General features: G+C 37.1%; 1 protein-coding gene across 13 annotated transcripts in view; it reads left to right on the top strand.

Moving 5' to 3' along the window:
• Positions 1 to 26,750, top strand: part of TRMT11 (tRNA methyltransferase 11 homolog) — a 63,493-nt gene that overhangs the window by 437 nt on the left and 36,306 nt on the right. For 10 of the 13 annotated variants that reach the window (XR_002181388.2, XR_011568396.1, XR_011568399.1 and 7 more), the window contains exons 2-8: positions 8,076 to 8,141; positions 9,941 to 10,014; positions 14,778 to 14,859; positions 14,963 to 15,055; positions 15,348 to 15,482; positions 16,219 to 16,375; positions 26,511 to 26,591. Coding sequence is in view for 8 of the 13 variants with exons in the window: in XM_019967111.2 (XP_019822670.1) it covers positions 8,076 to 8,141; positions 9,941 to 10,014; positions 14,778 to 14,859; positions 14,963 to 15,055; positions 15,348 to 15,482; positions 16,219 to 16,375; positions 26,511 to 26,591 (688 nt within the window). In the remaining 5 variants the exon portion in view is untranslated. Of the gene's footprint in view, positions 1 to 3; positions 387 to 8,075; positions 8,142 to 9,940; positions 10,015 to 14,777; positions 14,860 to 14,962; positions 15,056 to 15,347; positions 15,483 to 16,218; positions 16,376 to 26,510; positions 26,592 to 26,750 lie in introns of those variants that run through there. The other 3 variants (XM_070795828.1, XM_070795831.1, XM_070795830.1) reach the window with 3 other exon arrangements.

Raw genomic sequence — 26,750 nt, 5'->3', positions numbered from 1 at the left:
TTCTTGCCTAGAGAATCCCGTGGACAGAGGAGCCTGGTGGGCTGCTGTCCATAGGGTCGCACAGAGTCGGACACGACTGAAGCGACTTAGCATGTATGCATGCATTGGAGAAGGAAATGGCACCCCACTCCAGTACTCTTGCCTGGAAAATCCCATGGACGGAGGAACCTGGTAGGCTGCAGTCCATGAGGTCGCGAAGAGTCGGATACGACTGAGTGACTTCACTTTGACTTTTCACTTTCATGCATTGGAGAAGGAAATGGCAACCCACTCCAGTGTTTTTGCCTGGAGAATCCCAGGGACGGGGGAGCCTGGTGGGCTGCCGTCCAAGGGGTCGCACAGAGTCGGACACGACTGAAGCGACTTAGCAGCAGCAGCAGCAGCAGGTAGGTGAATACGACCGGTCCTCTTCCTGCTGGAGCTTTTCGTCTATGGGAAAATAGAGACAGCGGACAGAAATGCTTAGGGTAGTATTCTAAGTATCGAATATGCGGCTCAAATTTCATGGGGGTTGGAGTAGTGGTGGTGAATTTGGGTGCTAGGGTTGAATGATGAAAAGTTGGGGAAATTTTTTATTCATTCAAGAAAGATTTTCAGAATACATGTAATAGAATGTGCTGGACGCTGGGGATATAATGACGACAAGAGTTTCTGTCTTCACGGAGTTTACCGTTTAGGATAAAGGGTGACCAGATGCGTAAACAGAGCATTATGAAATAACTTTGGTAAGTGCAGTGATAGACACGCAGTGAAATACCAGCATATGGAAGGGAAATCTGAGGGGTGGGGGATGTTGGCCATTGAGATGGCTTTCAGGAGGGTATAACACTTGAGCTGTAACTTAAAAGATGAGTAGAAGTTAGCCAGGCCAGGGAGAGACACAAGTAAATTAGAATTACAAGCTATTCATTATTACTGAATTACCAAATATGTAGCAAAGAATGACAAGAGAGTGGGAGAGAAGGATTGTTGTTGTAGTGTCTTAAGTTGTGTCCAAGTCTTTAGCGACCCCATGGACTCTAGCCCACCAGGCTCCTCTGTCCTGGGATTTCCCAGGCTAGAATACTGGAGTGCGTAGCCATTTCCTTCTCCATGGGATCTTCCCAACCCAGGGGTTGAACCCATGTCTCCTGCATTGGCAGGCGAATTCTTTACCTCTGCCTGGGAGAGAAGGGTCAGTTCAGTTCCCTCAGTAGTGTCCCAACTCTTTGCGATCCCATGGATTTCAGCATACCAGGCTTCCCTCTCCATCACAAACTCCTGGAGCTTGCTCAAACTCACATCCATCGCATCAGTGATGCCATCCAACCATCTCATCCTCTGTCATCCCCTTCTCCTGCCTTCAGTCTTTACCAGCATCAGGGTCTTTTCCAATGAGTCAGTTCTTCACATCAGGTGGCCAATATATTGGAGAGAAGGGTAGGGTTCATAAAATGCAAAGCCTTAAATACTCTGGAACTTGGAGATTTTATTGAAGAATTTTAAGTAAGGAAGTGACAAAATCAGATTTTTAAAAAATCACTTTGGAAGCAGTACGGAGGATGGATTTGAGGGTAATCAGGAGCTAGGAGTTGAGTCTGTTGGAATAGTCTTGTTAATAAATTAAGAAAGCCTTAATTAGGGCAAGGAATAAGATGACTGTATACATTGGGACAACATTTAGGTGATAAAATCATCAGGGTTTGATGATGAGGGTTGACGGTTAGATGATTGGTTGAAGGTGGGGGGAAGAGGGATCAATCAAGGATGAGTCCTGGGATGGATATCAAGGTGTTTCTGTTTAAAATAGCACGGGCAGAAGTAAGATTTCAATTTTGGTTATGCTGAATTTGATATGCTTGTGTAACACCAAACAGACATGACGAGGCAGTGAATATGAGTATGCATGGATCTTAATATAGCTGCATGGGCTGGTAACTAACATTTAGAAGTCTTTTGCATATGAACTCTAGGAGAGAGAACGAAATTATTCAGAGAAAGCATAGCATCAAAAAAAGCAGTAGGCCAAATACAGCATTGGAAGCATTGATGTTAAGGGGAAGTGGGAAAAGAAGGTCATGAGGAAAATAGGCAAGCATCAGAATAGGAAGAGAGTTGTTCTTGTTGTTGTTCAGTCTCCAAGTTGTGTCCGACTCTTTGCGACCCCATTAACTGCAGCACGCTAGGCTTCTCTGTCCTTCACTCTTTCCTGGAATTTGCTCAGACTCATATCCATTAAGCCAGTGATGCCCTCCAACCATCTCATCCTCTGTCACCTCCTCCTCTTCTTGCCTTCAACTTTTGCAGTATCAGGGTCTTTTCCAGTGAGTCGACTCTTCATATCAGGTGGCCAAAGCATTGGAGCTTCAGCATCAGTCCTTCTAGTGAATATTTAGGGTTGATTTCCTTTAGGATTGACTGGATTGCTCTTCTTGCAGTCCAGGGCACTCTCAAGAGTCTTCTCCAGCACCAAAGTTCAAAAGCATCAATTCTTCAGCACTTAGCCTTTGTGGTCCAACTCTTACATCCATAAATGACTACTGGAAAAACCATAGCTTTGACTGTATGGACATTTGTCGGCGAATTGATGTCTCTGTTTTTTAATGTGAGACCAAAGAAATCAAGAGGATAAAGCTTTAGGGTTTTTCTAGAGTGGTTGTATAGTTTTAGGAAGAAATAGATTACTTGGTTTAGTGATCACTAGAAAATGAGAAAGCAGAGATAGACTGCTCTTAACACAAGAATGGAAAGTAAGAGATTGGTTAACAGTTTGAGGGAGACCTAGAGTTGAGGGAGAATCCCTTTCCCTGTTGGAGAAATTGCTGTTTGACGGCTGGAGGGAAGGGGAAAGTGGGTATAAGGACACAGCTGGAGGTGTTGGCCTTTCCACAGGAGGGAGCTTGGGCAGAGGAGACTTAGAGCAGGTGAGGGTAGTTGCCTGAAGGGCTATTTTCTAGGTAATGAATGAGTCAAGGTACTTTCTTGAAAGATAGAGGACCAAGCAGTTGAATGGAGAAATTGAGAAAACTTTGAAACAATCTTGAGAGCAAAGAGGGAACTGATGAGCTAAACTATTAGGTAGAGAGGGACTCGCGTGTTAGAGTGATGTGGAAAACTCAGCTGGGGTGAAGAGCACATACTTGTAATTGTGCCAGGATTCTGTGATTCTCTTCAGTTGTGTTCAGTCCACTGGCCTTACGAGTTTCCAAGGAAGACTGCTGCATTCATTCAGGACTAATGTGTGGCTGAGCAGGTGCACCGGCGAGATGAGGTGCAAGGGCATAGAGTCTCATGGAGGAAGTAATATTTTAGTTAGATCTTAATTGATGAGGAAGATACTCTGGGGATGAAGAGGACTCAAGAGCCCACTTCACTGAGAAAAGAAAGCAAGTGTAGAGGCCTGGAGGGGTGGTTGTTTATGGTGGTTTGGGTGTGGGTTGTATGGGGAAGGAGGATGAAGTAATGGACAGTGAGGCTAGAGAGGTGGCAAGGATCCAGATTCTGAAGTGTTTTGAAACTGTTGGAAGTAATTTGGATTTTATTTTAGATCATGGAGAACCACTGGCTTTTTTTTTTTAATTTCCTTTTTAAGCCAAGAAGTAACAAACTTTTTTCCTTTTTAAATCATGAAGTGACTAGCAGTCATTTGTGTTTTAAAAAGTAACTCTGGAGTCCCAGAGAAGGGATACCACTTAGAATCCTCTAGGATTCTAATCCACCAGGGTGGAAACTAGAGAGCAGCCAAGGAGGTGAGTGCCTGTAGTCAGGTAATGCAGGGAGAATGGCGTGGTTAGGCTGCAGTCTTAAAAACAGCATCCCTAGTAGTTGCTGATTGTTTACCTGTTTCTTCTTTCTTAAGTTCTTCTTAGTATCTTTCCTTTGTGCCAGTTCCATCTCCCCAGAACTCAATCTTTTTTCTGTCTCCATTGTCCTAAGGCTGAAACTCTAGTCTGGTGTTTAAAGCCTGCCATTGCATGATTTTCTTCTCTGCGTCCTCCCACGACCTCGGCCACAAACAGCGCAGCCAGATACCCTTCCCTGTCATTCCCACCATCTTGTTTGGGTCTTTCCTGTACCACTCTTCAGTCTATTGATTTTATATAGTCAGTGTTCATTTAGATTTGCCCACATACTTGTTTATTTTAGATTTCATGATTTTTTTTTTACTTGATTCTTTTTCAGATATGCAGTTTCTTTTTTTTTAATCCTCTGCCCAAATTCTTAATTTTGTCTTTTATCTTCTTCAATATAGAAAGCACTGCTGTGTTAAAATATGTAATTGATAAAAGGGGTCCTGTGGGTCAGTTTCTTCATGTATTGTTTCTCTTGCTGCTTTTTCATATGTGTGCTGGGTGTTTTTAAAATACATGCCAGATATATTTGAAAATTTATGTAAAAAAAGAAATGAATACTGGGATGATGCAAATGCTTTTGAAGATAGGAGCATTAAAACTCCATTAACACTCCAGGATCGCTTCAGGCCTCGAGTTCTGTCTCTGCTCTGATTTGCACGCACTTGATAATATGCATAGGTTTGGGGGATTCCAGTCTGAACTGAGTGGTTTTATCAAACTTTCTTTCCTTCCCATTGTTGGCCCTGTGCTCTTTTTTGTTCTTCTGGCTCCATTAAGCTGTCCACCTTCACCGCTACTCTTGGATTTGATTTATTTCCCAGGGAAAGAGTGACTATACCTTGAGATATCTGTCCTGTCCTGGATCTTGATTTGGTAATTCTTGTAATCTCTCATGCCTTCAAGTAGAGGTCATTTTTTTTTTTTTTAATTCTTCTCAACGGGAGGCTTAATCTGAGTTACCTGAATTAGATTTGAATTGAATTGCCATCACTCAAAGTTCTCTTTCTGTATAGATTCTCCCTGTGTTTCAGGGCTTAAAGTGAGTTTCCATTGAAAGTTTTCTTCTAAAACTGAAGCAATCTTTTCTTCCTTTGTACTCTAGTATATTATTATTGTGTTTTGTCTTTTTTTTTTTTTGCTTCTTTAAGGGCATTTACTGTTGTACACCTCACATTTCAGTTACTATTAAATGTTAGTTCTACTAGACCCTAGCTCCCTCAGGGTCTTTACACAGCTCAGTGAATCTTTACACAGCTCAACGCCTTGCATATATTAGTCATTTAATAAATATTGAATTGAGTGAAATAGGATCTCTTTGGGGAAGGCAATCAAGCACGCTTTTGGACCCATCTCCTATGTTAGAGGGCTTCCCAGATGGCATCGTGGTAAAGAACCTGCCCGCCAATGCAGGAGGCACAAGAGATGTGAGTTTGATCCCTGGATGGCAAAGATCCCCTGGAGAAGGCAGTGGCTACCCACTCAAGTATTCTTGTCTGAAGAATTCTATGGACAGAGGAGCCTGGCGGGCTACAGTCCATGGGGTGGCAAAGAGTTGGGTTTGACTGAGTGTGCATGCGTGCGTGCACACACACACATTATTAGAACTGCTAGACAGGAAAGCTGTAATGAGTAGCAGCCTATGTGATTTAAAGTGAAAGATTAAGAGTGCAAATATGGTTCTGGTTTTACCTCTGTGCAGTTAATCAGGGCTAGTTTTAGTTGGCAGCTGCCTTATTGTACTAAAAGTAAAGTTTAGGCACCTGGATTTTACTGCTGGTTCTGAAGCAAACTAAATGGATGAAAAAGTGAGTGGCTAAAAGAACTGCAAAGCTCGTGTGAATTAATGCATCAGGTATGCCCCAGATCATGCCATATTTTTGTATCCAGTGTCTAAATTCTTTGTTCCTGATGTAAAAAGATTAACTGAAAAGTAAATTTGCCATGTGATGAATAAAAATTTTGTTTTGCTTTTTCCAAGTAGATTGATGTGGTAGTTTTAATACGTGTTTTGCTTTTCAGTTCGAAACATGGATTATCACGTTTACTCTGACTTTTAAATCATTTCTTAGATTTTGGGTAATGGTGCTAATCCTATGCCGTAAAATTTTGAATGATCCTCACTTTTTTTTTATGCTTAGAACCTTTGTGCTTTAACCTGTTGTTCATTTCTAACTGTATTCCAAGAGCAGCAAACTTTCATGTTTTGAAAGTATGTTATGAATGTGTGAATTCATATTCATAATATGCTTCAATAAGGAGTGAACAATTATCATTCTTGCCAAGAAACAGTCTATAACTTCATTTTTCTTTTAAGTAGTATAATTGTCAGTCTTGCTTGCTTTCTTGACCCACTGAACTTCAAGGACAGTGTTGTGGTGATCACTATCTTGATTCATTCAGTTATAGCCTAGGTTCTTTGCTCTTTTCATTACAGATCTCCTTAACCTTTTGAGGTAGCTGATTCCTGTTTCATTGATGAGGGAACTGGGAGTTGAGGGAGTTAAGATTCTTGTATAAAATCACATAGCTGCCATTTGGAAGAACTGGAAACCAAATTGTGGCCTGCCTCCAAGGTCGAATGATGCCTCCTGTTTAAATTTGTGTCACCTATGTTGCAAAATAACTGTTGGACTACCTTGAGTGATTTCCTGATAGTCTGTGCTAGTTCTTGGTCTGTCCATATGATTCCGGTGAATGCAGCACCTTCTAGTACCTGGGATTAAAAAAAAAGATTCGTTGCACAGACAAAAGGAAAAACAGATAAGGCGCTAGCTGTGCAAACCTCCCATTCTTCTTGGTCTGGAGGTGGAGGGCTTTCACAGTCTGGGTGTACTTTCTCCCAGGGTGACCAGGGCTCGTGGACTCAGTGTTAATTCTTCCTTCCCGTGCCTGAGAGGAAAGGGGATTGTAGGCACCCTCTCATTGGGTTTCATCCTGTGTAAGACCTCCCCAGCAGAGTGGGAGTCTGCCTGCTTTATGTTATTTGAGGAAGGTAAAATTTGTTAGCAGCACGAATTAGAAAGTTTGTATTCTCATCTTGTGTTTACCAGTACAAAGTATTTGCTTCATAGGCCATATGAACTATCTGAACAGATTTCAACTTTGCATACTTGATGTTTTTAAAGTACCTGTTGTATTCTCTTTCTAGTTCTGTAATTTTATCCAGAAAGGATAAAAAGTACCATAACTTGTACTTATTCAATTAATCTATAGTTATGCTCCCTAATAATCACTTTTCTTTTTTTTTTAATTCAACATATATTTATTCATCTAATTAACTGGACAAGACAGTGAACTTAGTCTGTAAAGTATTCTCTTCTGACATTTGGTAAAATTCTATTATTGGTCTTCATTAATCATAAATTAATACATAACTAATGATTTTATTTTCTAGAGAAAGAATAGTTCCAAATACAGCTTGTAAACATACATTAAAAATAATTTTCTATCCAAGTAGTCAAAAAATTAAAACTTTAACAAAAGTGCTATTTTTCATATATTTAATGAATTAAAAGCAGTACAGCATCCAGTTGAACAGTAGTGAAGGCAAATTGATACTCTCACCTTATAACTTAGAACAATTCTTTAAGAAAGTATTATGACCATATGTACTTTAAGAAGCCATACAACTTTCCACATCTCTGGGTATAATATCGTTGTTTATTGCATCTCTATCTTAAAGAAACAATCTAAAATTTGGAAAAAGCCAGATATTTATGAAAATGAGTATTTAGCCTTTTAAACTGATAAAATTTAGAAAACACCTAAGTGTTCAACATATAGTATATTGTTTCCTACTGAAAAACTTGTAATCCTAATGCCAAGGAGAAAAATGTTTATGAAATTAATATTTAAAGGGAAGAAGAGTCCTAACCCTCATTACAAACATGTTATTTCCTTTCTGAACATCCTCAAATCATCTAATGGTTTTATTTTTATTGATCCATTGTCAGATACCATTTTTTGCAATCTGCTTTTTCCTTTTCAGAAATCAGGGCATTTTCTCAGAATCTTTTGACAACTTTTTTTTTTTTCCTGAAATTTCTCAGAAATTGCTTCCCATGGTTGTGACTGTAAAATATTTTCAGAACCCAGAGTTATAATTTGTCTGGTATTGACATTTTAGCTCTTTAGGTAGATAATCAACCCCTCTCTCTTTTTTTTAATTGTGTTAATAAATGTGTTTTATTATACTTCTAAGTTCCATGTGTTCAAATGTATTCTCTAATATTTTCAATATAGGAGATAAAGTCTTTGCTTTCACTTTTTGGAGGTCAATTCATCAGTAGTCAGGAAACTTATGGAAAGGTAAGTTGAATTTACATTTTTTATTAGACCTATATATATAGTATCCTTAGAAATCTTAAATTTATATAGTTACTTGTGTCTGTTTTTAAGGGCAGTTGAATAAAAAGGATATTTTGGGGAAATTTTTGTTTTGGAAAGTTAGATTTATCTCCAATTTTCACTTTATTAGTTTTTAAATTTTACTTTGGTAGTCTACCATAATTTTTATCTGTCCCTTTATTGAAAAGAGGTCTGTCCTCTGTTGATGAGGTATAATTAGAATTTAGCTGCTTTCAGACTTATTTTTGGTACTCATTTTATAATTTTAAATTAATTATGCATATGTGAAATTGTGAGTTTATGAGCCATATATTTGGGTTTGACAGTTTATCAGTGTAATGGGGAAGTTTAAAAAACAAAAAAAATCATTTACAGTTCTTCTTTGACGTGACTTATAATTTGGTGAGACTGCCTTCTAGTCTTTTGATATATGTTTTCCCCCTTCGTTGTAATACTAGCAATGAACTTCTGGATCTCTTTTTCATTTGATAGCATTAATATAGTCACATATAATATAATCACATATATAATATAGTCACATATAATATAGTCACTCTGCTTAGCATTGATTACTAACAGGACTGTGTATTTTTCCATCAGTTAAGTCAACCATAATTTATCTAATGATTTCACTTAATTCAGCTTGCTTTAAAATTTTTCCTAATAAAAATAATACTAAGGTTACTGTCTTTTCCCTGTTTGGGTTATTTTGAATTTTTTTGTAGGATAGTATAAAAATTGGAATCAAGACTGGGTCTGGCAGGGAGGTCTTCTCATAAAAAGTGAGAGAACTTAAATTGAAAGTTCTCTGGTATTGGACTTTTACACCTGAAGTGAAGTGAAGTCGCTCAGTCGTGTCCGACTCTTTGCGACCCCATGGACTGTAGCCTACCAGGGTCGTCCCATGGGATTTTCCAGGCAAGAGTACTGGAGTGGGTTGCCATTTCCTTCTCCAGAGGATCTTCCCCACCCAGGGATCGAACCCGGGTCTCCTGCATTGTAGGCAGACGCTTTACCGTCCGAGCCACCAGGGAAGTGAACTTCAATTATTGATGGAGGAGGAAAGGAGAGAGCGTGTGGATATAATTGGGTGAGGGGGATGAACTGAGGTTGGGGTCCTGCTACATATTGCTGCATTCTGGCAAGTGGTTATCTGGGGGGAGCACAAAGATGCCTATAATCTTGGGTATTAAAACCCCCTGATGCACTTGGAACTTTTTTCCTTGGATAAAATAATAAATGATAATTGAATAATATACTCTATATAATTTTTCATCATAGTTATTGCAGAGACCCCACCCTCTTAGGTGGCCAAAGCTAGCTAGAAAAAAAAAAAAGATGATTCAGACATATATTACTTAGTAATTCAAAACAAAATAGCTGTATTATAAGAAAATTTTAGCAACAATAAAAAATATTCTGAGATTATACTTAAGGGTAAAATGTGCATTAATTCTTGGTCATAATACATATGAGCAAACATGAAATTAACCTTAAGTTTAAATAACCTTAAATTTCCGGTAAAAAATGTTTTCATTTATATGATCATTTTAAAAAGAATTCTGATTTTGTACTGTATTATCCTAACAGGTTACCTATTAATTAATTTTTTTTCCACTATTGGAGCAGTTTTTATTTTGGTTAGTGTCAGATTAGATATTGTCACATAAAAGTAGCAAATAGGAATTTCTTCTTACTGACTTCTTAAATAAGGTCATAAAACCACTTAGAAGTAAGTTGTATATTATTATTTCTTTCAGTCTCCTTTTTGGATTCTTAGCATTCCCTCTGAGGATATTGCCAGAAACTTAATGAAACGGACAGTGTGTGCCAAGTAAGAAAAACTTATTATGTTCTCCTGCATGAGTGTAAGCTGGACTTCTCGTAACTACTCTGTTCTTTCGCTATATTGGCAGAAAGTAGAAGGGGTTGATTGTTGTGAGCCCAGTTTAGCTTGTAGTTATGTGTATTTGCCACTGGATGGTGGTAAGAGAACAGAGGAGAGTTACCTACTGAAACCGTGGATGAGAGAATCTCAGATGATGAAATGCAGAAACACGTGCTTTAGAATAATTTTTTTAAACTTCTATATTAAGCAAGCATATGGTTTAAGATGTAAATGCTATGTTATTACATAGGAAAAATGCCACATTTAATTATAACCAAAGTATTGAAAGCCTAAAAATCTTTTTCTTATATATGGTTTTTAATTAGATGAACAGATCGGTGAAGTGTAAGATGACAAAAAATGAAGCCTACCATAAAATATGTTTTACTGTTTTATTTGTTAGTGTAGTTCTGATTATAATATCTTGATGTGAATTAATATAATGATGTCATTCTTGTTTATCCTGCCTGAGTGTTTTCTGGCTTTCATCATTAGTATCTATTCTTCCTTCCTTCTTGTTTCGTTGTTGGAAAAATCTGTCTTTGGGTTTGGAAATTAAACTGCATTTTCAATTAGCATTTTAAAATTGAAAAACTTATGCTATCCTTGCTTTTTTTTTTTTAACACTCCTCTTCAACTCCCTGAAGATTTTGACAGATTTATGAGAAATTCCTTCTTTTTGCTTGGAAATTATACTTAATAATGCAGTGCAAATAAGAATTTACATATATCTAGTTTTGTTAATATGGTTAGCAATGCTTTATTATTGAGTAGATTACAACCCCCATATAATTGAGGGCAGGAGGAGAAGGGGGCAACAGAGGATGAGGTGGTTGGATGGCATCACCAAGTCAATGGACACGAGTTTGAGCAAACTCCAGGAGATGGACAGGAAAGCCTGGCATGCTGCAGTCCATGGGGTCCCAAAGAGTAGGACATGACTTGGTGACTTAACAACAATTGAAAACTAGCTGCATTGCTCAGTCTAATCTCATAAATTGAAGCTTGTTAATGAGTTTTACTTAGTCAATAAAAATGACCAGAAAATGGAAACAGAACTAAAAAACATGTCATTTGAGTAATTATCACTGTATGTTAGCATATTAAAATTTATGGCTCTGAGAGATGTTTGAATTCCAAAGATAAATCTTATAGGCTTAAAATAGCTTACTGAGAACCAGATTTATATGCTTCCTTCATAGCTCATATCTTTGATGAATGCATTTGAGTAATGGTACAGTAAATAGTTGTGTAATACTTGTGTAACTTTATGAAATAATATCCCTGGCCGCTTTTTCAGTTCAGTTCAGTTGCTCAGTCGTGTCTGACTGTGACCCCATGGACTATAGCACGCTGGGCTTCCCTGTCCATCACCAACTCTCGGAGGTTGCTCAGACTCATGTGCATTGAGTCAGTGATGCCGTCCAACCATCTCATCCTCTGTCATCTCCTTCTCCTCCTGCCTTCAGTCTTTCCCAGCATCAGGGTCTTTTTTAGAGAGTCGGTTCTTCGCATCAGGTGGCCGAAATATCGGAGCTTCAGCTTCAGCATCAGTCCTTCCAATAAATATTCAGGACTGATATAGGATGGACTGGTTGAATTTCCTTGCAGTCCAAGGGACTCTCAAGTCTTCTCCACCACAGTTCAAAAGCATCAGTTCTTTGGTGCTTAGCTTTCTTTATGGTCCAACTCTCACATCCATACTTGATTACTGGAAAAACCATAGCTTTAACTATATGGACCTTTGTTGGCAAAGTAATGTCTTTGCTTTTCAGTATGCTGTCTAGGCTGGTCATAGCTTTTCTTCCATGGAGTAAGCGTTGTTTAATTTCATGGCTGCAGTCACCATCTACAGTGATAATGAAGCCCAAGAAAAGAAAGTCTCTCACTGTTTCCATTGTTCCACCATCTATTTGCCATGAAGTGATGGGACTGGATACCATGATCTTAGTTTTTTGAGTTTTAAGCCAGCTTTTTCACTTTCCTCTTTCACTTCATTAAGAGGCTTTTTAGTTCCTCTTCACTTTTCTGCCATAAGGGTGGTATCATCAGCATATCTGAGGTTATTGATATTTCTCCCAGCAATCTTGATTCCAGCTTCAGCTTCATCCAACCTGGCATTTCTCATGATGTACTCTGCATATAAGTTAAATAAGCAGGGTGACAGTATACAGCCTTGACATACTCCTTTCCCAATTTTGAACCAGTATTGTTGCATGTCTGGTTCTAACTGTTCCTTCTTCACCTGCAAACAGATTTCTCAGGAGGCAGGTAAGGTGGTCCCGTATTCCTGTCTCTTGAAGAATTTTCCACAGTTGTTATCCACACGGTCAAAGGCTTTAGCATAGTCAGTGAAGCAGAAGTAGATGTTTTTCTGGTATTCTCTTGCTTTTTTGTTGCTCCAACAGATGTTGACAGTTTGATCTTTGGTTCCTCTGACTTTTCTAAATCCAGCTTAAACATCTGGAAGTTCTCAGTTCACATAGTGTTGAAGCCTAGCTTGGAGAATTTTGAGCATTACTTTGCTAGCGTGTGAGATGAGTGCAATTGTGCAGTACTTTGAACATTCTTTGGCATTGCCTTTCTTTGGGATTAGAATGAAAACTGACCTTTTTCAGTCCTTTGGTCAGTGTTGAGTTTTCCAAATTTGCTGGCATATTGAGTGCAGCACTTTCACAGCATCATCTTTTAGGATTTGAAATAGCTCAGCTGGAATTCTATCATCCCCACTAGCTTTGTTCATCATAGTGATACTTCGTAAGGCCCACTTGACTTCCCTTTTTAGTCTTTGTATATTTTTCATGGTTGAGGTTATACCTTAAGTGATAACTAAGTAAAAGTAGTATCACTGTGGAGGCCTTCTCCCTATAATTAATAGGTAAAGGGGAAGTCATTTTCAGAGGATAAAATTGACAATCCTAATTGTAGCATTAATTATTCTTGAATAACAGACATTAGAAGTGTGTATTCAAAACTCACTTAGATTCAGATTTTTTTGTGGTAGAATAGGGATTGAAAGTTGATTTTATTTGACTTATTTTTAACATGCACTGTTTTTTTTTTTTTTTAGCATATTACAGAGTGAAAAATATAACAAATGCCTAGGTACCTATCTTGTTAAATCTCAACATTTTGGGGTAATTTGCCACAATTTTTTAAAAAAATAAACCATTACAGAAATGATTGGTGCTCCCTCTGTACACTTCCCAGTTCTAACCCTCCTTCCTTCAAAGGATAGTTTCTTAAAGCATTATTTGTGAGAAAGGTTTCATTATTATTGCTATAATCAGTGAAATATTTTTGATCATACGAATATTAATAAGTTGACGCCATGCTTATTTATATAGCAGCCATGGGAAATGTAGCAATCCATTTAAGTTTTCTAATGTCTAAAATAGGAATCATAATAGTGCAGTCATATATATGGAAACAGTTTACTATGAAAATCTAAATCATAAAAGGTGTTACTCCAGTGTGCCAGTTATAATGGAAGCTTATGATGTTATATATGGAATATTTTTATTTTTCTATTTACATATAAATTTATTATATGTATATAAATTATATGTTATATAAATTCTTTCTGAAAGAGGATATGGAGTATTATTTTTACTGAATCTGGGTTGTCACTCCAAGCATTAGTTCCTTTATTATTACTGTATAATAGTTCATTAGGGATAATTATGAATTGTGGCATTGTCTGTGCCTTTCCTGAATGGCCTGGAGTTCTTGTCTTTTTGCATAGAGAAGTGATGTATGGATTCTGGAGTCAGATGGATTGGGGTTTGAATCCTACCTTACAAATTGCTATATGAATTGAGAGAGTCATTTAATCTTTTTGTACCTCAGTTTCCTCACTGGTTAAATGGATGATGATACTGATAGCTACCTCAGGATTCCTATTAGGAATACCTGAATTAATATTAAATGGCCTTAAAACAGTCCCTGGTACTTTGCGTTATATTAAGTGTTAGCTCTTACTTAGCTGAGTAAGAGTAGTATAATTGTAGAGGCCCTGTTTCTATAAATTCAGTACAAGGGAAAGGAGGAATTCATTTTCAAAGGATAATATTTGCAGTCCTGAGAGCAGCATCTTTTCTAATCATAAAGTAGTTGATTTTAGATGCACAAAACTGTAATATATAGATCAAGTTTCATTACAACTGATTCTAAAAGTGGTTTTGTTGATTGCAATAAAATTTTGCTTAATTTTTTTTATTCCCTAAAATAGATATAAACTTGAGATTTTTTTCATAATAAGAATTTTTTATTTAAAAGTAACAATTACTAAGTGTTATCAAATATGGCTAGATATTAATGGTAACATTTTTATCCATTTTTCCTTTTATGTAGAAGACATTGGGAAAGATTGAATTTTCTGCACTTTATAACTGTTTCATTAAAAGAAGTGATTTTTATGGCATCATTTGTGTTCTAGTTTTAAAAAAAAATGAAATGATAATGGTGAAGACTTCGAAAAAGATCTTGACTTACAAATTCTTCTTCTGTGTAAAGTTCAACTTGTGTTTGTAATTTAGACTTAAGCTATATTTGTTTTCAGGATACGTATTTCTCATTTAATAGCTTAGAAACATAGGCAGTAATTGTTTTGGTGGAGCGAGCATAAAGAACCAATGAAATAACTGTTACATATTACTGTATGAACTAACTTTTTTTACTGAGGTTAGTGCCAATCATTTATTTCCTAGGTCTATATTTGAACTGTGGGGTCATGGGAAGTGTCCAGAGGAGCTGTACAGTTCTCTTAAAAACTACCCTGTAGAGAAGATGGTACGTAGCAAATGTGGCTTTATATAAGTAGATCTGTAGATACTGTACTATCTACATGTGTACTATGTACAAAACTTAAAGGATTTATCTGCTCTTATTTTAGGTTCCATTTCTGCATTCAGATTCTACATATAAAATAAAGATTCACACATTTAATAAAACACTGACACAAGAAGAAAAAGTCAAACGGATAGATGTAAGTGAATTTAGCAAAAACCAAAACCTATGGTCGCAAAGAGTTGGACACAACTGAGCATGCAGGCAAAAGCAAAGCTAAAAGGACCTATGAGATTAACGTAAAATAGCCACCGTTGATGGATAAGAATCCCCAGTGTCTACTGAGTGCTTTTGTACCACATTGCTAAGCACTTTTCATGTTTTGTCTTATTTAATAGCTGATAACCAGACTTACAATATAGGAATTATTATATAAGCACTATTTTTCCTTTTAGATATTTATATTATTGAGAGTTACTTTTATTTTTTAGGCACTTGAATTTCTGCCATTTGAAGGGAAAGTAAATTTAAAGAAGCCACAACATGTATTCTCTATTTTGGAGGATTATGGTTTGGACCCAAACCACATCCCTGAAAATCCACATAATATTTATTTTGGTAGATGGGTAAGCAAGTGTTCTTTTTACCTATTTTAGTTTTCTTTAAAACCTAAATGTTAGTCCTTTGAATTGGACTCTATATGTAAAACTTGAAAGGAGCCGAAGAGTCAGAACTACTGTGTGAAGTAAAATCAGTGGAAAATATGTGGTTGTGTGTTTTTTTTTCCCCCCCCGAGATTCTGATGAAATGCAAGAGGATTATTATAAGGTGTTATAAGGTGTGGGGCCTAGGTAGGAGGTTGCCTACCTGGAAACCTTAACCCAAAACTTGCTGGAAAGCGTGAACTGCTTTTTAAATAAAAGTAGAGAAAAGGCAGAGTGCTGTGACAGCAGGAACCTCATTTGTGAAGCTCTGTGATTGAGGTTTCCATTCTTAAAGGAAATTACTGCAAAGCAGTTCTGCCCACTTCCCTGAGGCACTGAGAGGGCAAGTGGAATCTGTGGCTTATGCTACAAGATATTGCTATTTAGGAGAATAAAAGAGGTGGTTAGAGCTCCCTACCAGCTCCTGGAATAGTTGCATTCAAATTCAATTCATATGTGCTTTGAAAAGCAGAAGTAAATGGGAACACACTAAGAAATAACAAGTGTATGTCGGTAACTGCCTCAGTCACATTTTTATATGAAGCAGTGATTAAGTGGAAAGAAGTTATTGTCATCAAGATACTGTGGATTTAATGTGAATAATTATTTTAAATCCGTTTTGTAGATTTATACTTATTGAAAAATATCTCTGATCTAGATTGCAGATGGGCAGAGAGAGCTTATTGAGTCATACAGTGTCAAAAAGAGACACTTTATTGGAAATACAAGCATGGATGCTGGTTTATCATTCATCATGGCCAACCATGGAAAAGTGAAAAAAAATGATATTGTATTTGATCCATTTGTTGGAACAGGTATTTTTATTTAATTGTTTTAAACTAATGTAGAAATGTTACTTGTTTATATTAATCAAGGTCATAGTATTATTTTTGCTAAAAGATTAAGTAGAATAATTTTTTATTTATCACTAAATAAGAGACAACCACATATTTGTATAATAGTTAGTATTTGACATTTTTGCTACTTCCAGAGATAACGCTGAAAGAAATTTTGTGGGCTCTGTTTTTATTTTTATTATGTTTTTAAGAATTTTGTGGGTTTTTTCCCCATAAGTAATGACTCAGGGGATCATACCATTCATTATAGAAATGTTGTAAAGCTTTACAGTTTCTTTATATAGGAAATTTCTTACTGTACTTGAATTAAAAAAACGGGAAAACACTTGAGGAAGAAAGACTTGAGTGACACAATTTTAAAAGTATTCATCTTTTAAAATTGGCAGTTACATACTTACATAAAAAATGATTAATGTGCCTTATCTTTGGGTTGTGGAGGTTCATGTGTGAAGTTTGAAAATAAGAAAAGTGACTAAGGATCAGTGGCCTAGAGCATGACTGCTGAGGCCGTTACCTGGGTTTTGTACGCCCTTGATTGGATGTCCTCGTAGTTAACTTTGTGTGAAAGCCCAAGGTTATTTCACCTGAGTGAAGACATTTTCCTTCAACCATTTTTCTTCCATCTTGCCTATGCATATGGAGTATTCACAATTAGGTTCGCCTAAATTCACTATGTTCAGACTGTAAGAATAAATTATGTGCAGTTGGAATTTCTCACTGTAGTGGTCTTTCCCTGTCAGAAACTCCTCTGAAACTCCGTAAGCAGTGATGATGCAGGAGCTCCCATTTGTTGAATAGAAAACATGTCACGTACTAGCTGTGCATTCCAAGGTTACTGTCTGATTTAACTCTCTACAGCTACTGAGACTGAGATACTTTACAAAATCTTCCTGAGATTATGGCACAGAGATTAAGGGACTTGCGCAAACTTATGCATGGTAGACGTCTCATGGGTTTCACACTCAAGCAGACTAACTCCAGGGCTCAGTGCCTGTTACTGTCATAGCACTGCCTCTCTCAGCATTAGGATTTGCCAGCCAGCTGCTGTTGCTAAGTCGCTTCAGTCGTGTCCAACTCTGTGGGATCCCATAGACGGCAGCCCACCAGGCTCCCCCGTCCCTGGGATTCTCCAGGCAAGAACACTGGAGTGGGCTGCCATTTCCTTCTCCAATGCATGAGAGTGAAAAGTGAAAGGGAAGTCGCTCAGTCGTGTCCGACTCTTAGAGACCCCATGGACTGCAGCCCACCAGGCTCCTCCATCCATGGGATTTTCCAGGCAAGAGTGCTGGAGTAGGGTGCCACAGCCAGCTACTGTACCATAAACTAACGTGAGGAATACAGCACATTAGGAGCAAATAGAATCAAGGTCAAGAGATTTCTAAATGGTGGAATAATTTCCTGAGTTGTTAAATCAATCTTGGTGCGTCTCTCTGCTCCATTCCTCCATTGTCTCTGTATATCCTACCCCTGACATATTACCCATTCCTTTTTTTCCTATCCTAATCATCCTAAGTGCCTCCCCAACTTTTTGAACTTGACAGGAAATAAAACTTATGGAAATGTTACAATTATAAAAATAAGAGAAAGAAATCCTACATATCCCTGACCCAGAGTGGACTGTTGTTAAAATTTGGCATTATTTGCTTTATCACTTTCTCATTATGTTTTATATACACAGTATTTTTCTTTCTGTACCATTTGAAAGTAAGTTGCATCCATTATATCCCTTTACCTCTCAAACACTTTAATATGTATTTCTTGATGATAAGTATATTCTCTTACATCACCACAGTATAGTTTTCACTGTTAGTAAACATACTATTCAGATAGTACTTTAGAGTTGGTATTCCATTGTTGTTGGTTGACTCACGAATGTTTTTTATACCATCTTTTTTCTTTTTCATTCTAGCATCAGGTGTTGTATTTTGTTGTCAGCATTTCTTTGATCCCTTGATATGGAATATATCCAAAGTCTGTCTTTTTCTTTTAGGAAACTTGGAATATTATCCCTCCTCTCTTTATTTTTTATCCAGAATATTCCTTATTTTGGCTAATTTGATGTTTCCTTATGGTTAGATTAAGGGGTCTTACTTTCCTGGCTGGACCACTGCATCAATGATTTTGTGTCCTTCTTAGGGCATCCACATAGTACCCATCTCTCCCCATTGGTAATGTTAATTTTGATCAACTGATTAAGATGGTGTTTGATTTTTTTTTCCCCCCACTGTGTGATTACTATTTTTTTTCCATGCATTTAATAGGCAGTGTGTATGGTGACACACCAAGATCCTACATCTGAATCACCCCCACCCTGTGGTTGTCAGGTTTAGCACTGATTGTCGGTTCTTGCCTACACCTGTCTTGACTTTGGCTACAAAGGGATGATTTTCTGTCTTCAGCACTCCCTCCAGTGGACACCTTTCTTATTATAAGCAAAAGCTGTTTCTTTTCCTTTGTATTCATTTATCTATTGTTTATAAGAATTAGTGGATTTCCCCTCCTTTCCCCAAGTGGTCTTAATTCATTTTTTTCTTAATTATTTTATTGCTCAAATTGTCCCAGATTTGTCTTGTGCAGGCCCTTTCATACTGGATCTGTCTTGTGATATGTTCCTGTAGTCTTTTTTTTTTTTAACACCTCCCTCTTCTTTCTGGCTCATTCAGACCCTGGAATCAGTCATGTCTCTTAGAAATTCTTATTTCTTTTAGTGGGGAATGGTATTAATATTAGAAACCAAGATCTAGGTGCTAGGTATTTTTGCTTCTACACCCTTTCAGCAGACAACTTGGAAATGCATGTGTGTGTGTGTGTGTGTGTGTGTGTATGTATATATAATCTGTATATAAATGTATATGCAAATATACATATTCATGCATATGTACTGTATGTACACATAACTAAACGTATATGCATAGTTTAGAACTTGTGAGTTCTCACATATACTACAGATTCCACTCTAACCTTTTTTCACTTAACAATATTTCCTAGAAATCACTTTCTTTAGTTCATAGAGATTGTTTTCATCTATTTTACAGCATACTCCATGGGTTTGAAATGAAATGAAAGAGTCAGTTGTACCTGACTCTTTGTGACCCCATGGACTATATAGTCCATAGAATTCTCCAGGCCAGAATACTGGGTAGCCGTTCCCTTCTCCAGGGGATCTTCCCAACCTAGGGGTCAAACCCAGTCTCCTGCATTGCAAGCAGATTCTTATGTACTGTAATGTATTCAGATAGTCTCCTAAGCTTGGGTATAGGTAGTTTCCCATATTCACAGTTATAAATAGTGCTTGCAATGAATAATCTTTATATATATACTTTTATAGTGTTGGAAACACAGCTCTAGGGTAAATTCCTAGAATTAGGAAATTAGGTTGAAGAGTTTACGTAATTTTGTTAAATGTGGCGAAGTTACTCTCCATTATGCCATTTTGCTTTCTTGCCAGCAATATATAGGAGTCCCTGTTCCCCCACAGCCTCACCAGCAGAGTGTATTATCAGGCTGTTGAAATTTGCCAGTCCATTGGGTGAAAATGTTATCTCAGTGTAATCTTAATTTGTATTTTTCTTATGAGTGAAGTCTAATAACTTTCTATTTTAAGGCCTAGCAGTGTAACTTTTTTGGAATTTTCTTAAAGTCATTTCCCTATTTTTCTGTAGATATTTTGGTTTCCCCCCTTATTTTTAAAAATACTTTGTATTTTAGTCCCCCTCTTTTTTTCCTGTTTTAATGTATATAAATATATAAAATATTTTCTCTCAGTTTGCCATTTTTCTTTTGATTTTGTGTGTAACTTTTTTTTTTTTTTTTTAACCAGGCAATAGCTTTCCCTACGTCCAAGTTATAGAGGAATTCAGCTATGGTTTCTTCAGTAGTTTTGATTTTTTCCTTTTAGATCTCTGATGCATTTGGAGTTTATTTTTTGTGTGCTGTGAGGAATAAATCTAATTTGTCTTTTTCCAAATGCTAACCCTCTATTGCTGGGGTCCTGCCCCGGCTGATCCAGGGTATTCGAAGGAGAGACGGCGTAGGCGAAGATCAGGAAACAATTGCTTAATTAAATGTTAATTAAGGATATAAAGAGTAATAGAATGAGGATAGCTCAGTAGGAAAATTCAGTGGAGAAAAGAGGCTGAGTAGCTTGGTTTACGCGGGAGACCAATAAAACTTCAAGACAAGAAGTTTGCACCACTCACGTAGGCCGCAGGCGTCCTTCCGTTCTCCCGAAGGAGAGGAGACACTGAGGCCTCCCCGGTCGGATCTTAGAAGCCCAGGCATAATTAGTAAGCATGGTGGGTTCCGCGCTCCGGATGGAGACTCAGCCAGAGTGAAAGAGAGAGCGACATGGGGAGACCAGTATTTCGAGAAACTGATCCCAATTCTTTATTTTCCAGAGTCTGTTTTTATACACTGAGATGTTATACAAAAGTCACGTGGGGACAGCAGTCCTGACTTTTATTAAAGTCAGGTGCTTCACACAAATGTATACAGAGGTCTTAGGGGTGTTACATCATCTTCTGGCCAGGGGGGCCTGCTGACAATTTACGACCCTCTCCTTGTGACAGCGGTCAGTCAATCAGGACACTTATTTCTCCAGGGCTGATTATTCTCAAAACAGACGCCACCCAAATAAAGTTACATTCCTACAGGGTGAGGGTGTAGTGGGTTTTAGTTAAGGAAAGAATTTACTTAGCCTAAGGTCTAACGTGATTAATATCAAAGGTTAATACTTATTTCTTCTATATATTCATTAATGTGTGTAAGGGCAGGGGATGTGGAGATGTAGCAACAAACATTGGCTCAACAAATGAAAAACCCTTCACCAACACAATTTCTAATCAGCCCACTATACTTATAGTTTTCTAACTTCTCTAAAGAACCTGTTTTTAGAGGGTTTAAAGCATCTCGTGCCTGTCACGGTTGGGAGGCTGTGAGCAATCACATGTGGCCGGACGAGCCTGTCAGGCAGGCTAGAGAACCTTCAGAGGAGTTTGTAGGTTAAAACATTCTTATCACGCCCAGGAATTATTATTAACTGGAGCTCTAGGTTAACTCCTTCTCCAAAAGAGGTGGTGGGGGACAGCCCCCTGTAAAGTCAGAGGTGTAGGTGAGAGCACAAAGTAGTAAAGTAGGCAGGCTCTGGTTATGGGGGTAGATGCTCGAGGAGTTCCAGGGGGACTCCTGAGGCTCGATCCCGCCTTTGCGTATGTCGAGCCTCCTTCCTCATGACCTTTGTCACGGGCGGAGTACCTCACTCTGGCCCCCAACACTCTATTAATTATCTTGTTCTTGGATTTCTAAAACCTTTTTCTGGGGAGTGATTTTTTATGAGATACATACATGTACGTGTTTAATATGCACACACACACACACACATACACATAGGCAAGATCATAAAGATTAAAAATAGTTACTGGTATGGGTAAAATTTTCTTCCCTTGACATGGATGAGGCTGGGCATGTTATGAAATGCTAACTTCCATAGCAGTCAAGATGTTGACTACCTTTAGTCTGGGAAGAGGTGAGAGATCTGCCCCTAATGTGCTTTAGGGCAGCTCTTTAGAGTGAGGGGCATATCTTGGTCATTTAAGTGTTTGTATAGGACAGTTACAGAGGATAAGATGATGGGATGGCATCACCGATTCAATGGACATGAACTTGGGCAAACTCAGGGAAATGGTGAGGGACAGGGAACAGGGAAGCCTGGTGTGTTGCAGTCTATGGGTTTTCGAAGAGTCAAATACGATTTGGCGACTGATTGATAACAACATAAGGACAATTAACGGAGAAATTAATTGCACTATGCAGGACAGTTAATGAAAAATTGCAGGAGGAAGATCTTTGCAAAGACGTTGCTAAAATACATTTCATAATTTGTGCTTGTTGTTTAAGCATAGCTTTAAGACTTTAGCTGTTAGTGCTTTTGTTTTAAAACTGGTGCTCAGTTGGTCCTACTCTTCGCAACCCCATGGACTGTAGCCCACCAGGCTCCTCTGTCCATGGAATTTTCCAGGCAAGAATACTGGAGTGGGTTGCAATTTCCTTCTCCAGGGAATCTTCCCCACCCAGGGGTCAAACTCACATCTCCTGCATTGGCAGGTGGATTTTTCACCACTGGCTCCACCTTTAGAACTGATAATGGCCAGTAATTGTGAACAGGCAACAGTTTTTAAGCAGTTTGTCCTCTTGCTTGGGCCTTTTCTCTCTGATGGGTAGTACCTTCTGAAGGATTGGAGAAATAAGCAGCCCTGTGCTTTCCTCCATGGTCATAGTTTTTCACACACTATTGGTTATTTTTGTCCTTTTTCCTTTTTAGTTTTTGTTTGTTTATAAATGTAAGTGTCTGCAATCCCTTTTCTGTTTTAAAAGTATAAAATTGATATTTATTAGTTTCCTAAGTGCTTTACCCACAGACTACTTATGACTTTTGATATTCTCAAGGTTATAGAGTAGGTTAGAGAACTTCTGGGAAGTTGAAAGGAGAGATATAATCTTTTGCTACCTAAATACCTTTTTCTTTTGGACAGTCTGCTGTCTTGTCTAGAATGACATTATAAGCTGCAGAAGTACACTTTTCATTTCTGTTTTAGCAAATACATTGATTCTCATTGTAGTAAGTTTTTTTTTTTTTTTTTTAAGTTTTGCATCTCCATTTTTCTAAGGGAGAAGATACATATCCTGGATCAGCTCTCAGTAATTAGAAAATACTGCTATTCTAATATGAACATCACTAAAGGAGTGATGAGGATGCATCAGTTGAATACCTATAATGTCACAGGCAGACCTGTGATGTGATATAAGACTTGTGAATGATACACAACTCTTAACTGAGTGTATAGTCTTACTTAATCCGTTTAATAACAAATTTTTACTTTTGTGTATTTAAGTAGTAGCCTAATAAATATTTACTTCAGTTGCTGCTGATCTAGAGGAGGTTGTCTGATTATAGACCACTGTAACAGCAAAGAGAGTGAGTTTTAAATCCTTACTCTTACCAGTTACTATGTGACTTTGAGCAAAATTCTTAACTTGTTTGGGCCTCCATTTCATCATTTGTAAAACTGTAATAAGTAATATATTGTGAGGGTAAATGAGGTAATATATGTATATGAATTCATTAGGAAATTGTGTGATGCATGGTAGACAGTGAACTGTACTGTTTATCATTTTTAAATTATTTTGTTAAGCACTGAGATCCTTTTTGGTGAAAGATGTTAGATATAGCCAATATTGAATTGTTAGCATGAACAATTTGGCCATGAATTCATTTTCTAGTTCCTTCTTTGGCTGATTTCCAAGATATTCATAATTTGCAGTTATTTGCAAATTATGGCAGTGGGAAAAGTAATTGAGGGTTAAAATTATAAACTTCTGTTTCTTTGTTTATAATGAAAATAATTGGCATGAATTGTCTGCCAGTGTCTGCAGATGCAGTGACATAGCTCTGCAGCCATAGCTCAGATTCCTTTTCCCTTTCTCCTTTCTCAAATGAATCAACTCCTTTAGTGGAGAATATACCCAGGAGACTGGTTGTGTATTCCTTGGCTTCTTCTACCTTCAAATGGCCCATAGGTGTAAGGAAAAGAGTGAAATTTTATCTTTGCAAAATGATAGAGCAAGGTGTTGAGATACCCACTGTCCTAGCTCTGAAAAGAGACTATGAAGAGGAGGAGAGGAAGTTAGGAGAGAGATAATGGATCTCTATAGGTCTTTCTAATAATTTCTGCTTCCGTTTTATTCACCACTCTGTAGTCCCATTTTCCTGAGTCTCATAGTTTGGTAGACTTTCTGTTTTCTGGCAGTATCCTGCATAAGCTGCCAGTTTATTAGAGTTCTGTGTATTTTGTTTTCTTCTTTTAGGGTAACATAGGTAAAGTAGTATCACAATTTTTCCTCCTTTTCTTTCAGCAAAACTAAAGCCCAGTTCTGACTTTCACATTTTGTATAGCTTTCTGCTTAAATCTCTATAGATGGAAATCATAAATTAGTTTCTCCATTATAAAGTTCAGTTATTGTGTCCGTTTGCCTACCAAGTTATTGCCCAAACCTTAAACTGGTTACTGTTTAAGTAATAAGAAATTAAAACACTGGTTTACTAGTGTGGATCACACTGTGGTACTTTTACACTTGATAGCATAATGAGAAATTGGGTGAATTGCATTATCTGCCCCCTCAACACTTCACCCCTCCTTTTTTATTACCCCTTCTTCCACCAAAAAGCTTCCAAGAAAACTCCATCTGAGATATATAACTAAATGCAAAACTGCTTCAATTTAGAAATAAAATGAGATGATTAACAATGATAACCCAGTGACCAGAGAAGCTAATTTATAGTGATTTTATTTAAAACTTGAAAACCTTTAAAGAGTACAAAGTTAACTAACAGATGTAGTCTAACAGATTATTCATCTCCTTTCAGCAATGTACTCTAAATTGGGTCTTCTCAAAGCTCACTCTAACCAAATGGATAAGGTTCTGTTTAAGGAAGCACAGGAAAGCTTTTCTGTTCCCCTTGACAACTAGTTCTTCTAGGTGAGTATCTGCCTTAATTGGCAGAATTGCAGTAATGCTTCATAATTTGGATGAAGTGATTTTTTTTATGATTATTTCAAGTCATTACATACAGTATCTTTCCTAAATTTTGACTGTTCCATTTATAGGCTAAGAATTAGGAGGTCTTACTTTACCTCCTCAAACAAATGCTTTTTGTAGTTTGTATGGGGGAACCTAGTTTTTGATTTCTGCTATGCTATTAGTCTTCCATCTCTCTTACTCGTGGCTCCACTAGGAAGTAGTCAGTTGTTTTTCATTGAGCAAAGTATTTTTAAGTACATGTTACCAAACTATGTTTTAAATGACTATGGAAGGAACACGATTTATAGATTTATAGATCTATATCTATATAGATATATAGATCTATATCTATCTATAAATCTCAAAACAAGATTTATGGATCTTGACCCTCTGGAGGCACTACCCATCTTAATTTTAGAGATTACATTTCAAAAGGATAGAATGGAAAGAGCCCTAGTTATTTCCCCGTATCTAAGTTTGTGCATCGTCTAAGTATATGTTTCTGTATATTTCTGATTTCATATTGACTGGCAGATCTTTCTGCAGTAAAGCTATTAGGATTTACCCAGTCACTAAGAACATTTTTAGTTTGGGTATTTTATAAAGTGAAGTTCACTGAAAAGAACAGCTATTAACTTTATGAATTTTTGTTCTTAAACAATTTTAAAATATTTCATTTTTCATTAAGGGTTTCATTTTTAATTTCTATTAGGATTCTTTTTCATATTAAACTGGTCATACCTACCAAGTTACTTAGTCCCCTCAGATTGTATTAGGACATTTGTGTTTTCTTTGTTTATAACACTAGGTAAAAAGATTTGTTGTATTAACTGTTTTTGTTTATGTCTGATAATAGTTATTCAGAAATTTGTATTTACAGTTTTTTTTTAATAACAGCTTTATTCAGACATAATTGCCCTACCATAGATATTTACAGTTTAAAATGAGATAACTACCTCACTGATTATAGGAGTAACTGTTACTTGTCCTCATATTTTAATTTTTGTAAGAATTAATCTCTTATATATTAATTATGCCCTCTTTAAGTTATCTGAAACTCTGACTTCAGTGAGAATTAAGTTCAATTGTTAGAACTTACTTATTGCCAGCTCTTTGTGTAACAGCCTTATATGTTTATTTGTAAGAAGGGAGCAAGATGCTTGTATATAGACTTCTCAAAAATAAAAGGAAAATGTCTAAACACCTTATTTTCACCCAAAAAATGGATAATTTTCCCAAAGTAGTGCTAGGAATTTTTAAGTAGTAATGCCAGGACATATATTAATTCCTTGCTTTTGAACCAGGGTGCTGAGCACAGGTTAGGAGTTTGTTTTTTCATCCTGAAGCCTGTTAAATATGGCCAGAACCAAGGTCATTCCAGGGTACATTCCAGGTCATTCCAGGTACCTGTCTGCCTACAGGTAGTCTGTAAGAATCTGGATCAGATTAAATAGAGGAAGAAATAACAGTCTGGAACTTTCTGGTTAACAAATCACAACTGTGTGATTTTTTTCAGGTGGCCTTCTGATAGCTTCTGCTCATTTTGGTGCATACGTATATGGGACAGATATAGACTACAATACTGTTCATGGCTTGGGTGAGTAGTGGTTCTAGACAGTGTTACAGTCTTTCCTCTATAACAAGTGAGCAAATGAGTCTTTGCTCTTGTACCAAATGTACCTTTAAAATACTTAAATAGTTATGTATGGCATTATGCAGCTGCTTTTAATGTTAAAATATAGCACTGTGATATAGT

The sequence above is a fragment of the Bos indicus genome, chromosome 9, assembly GCF_029378745.1.
Source record: "Bos indicus isolate NIAB-ARS_2022 breed Sahiwal x Tharparkar chromosome 9, NIAB-ARS_B.indTharparkar_mat_pri_1.0, whole genome shotgun sequence".
Lineage (NCBI taxonomy): Eukaryota > Metazoa > Chordata > Mammalia > Artiodactyla > Bovidae > Bos > Bos indicus.
Note: the sequence above shows the minus strand (reverse complement) of the source record. Positions and strands in the feature narration are given on the sequence as shown.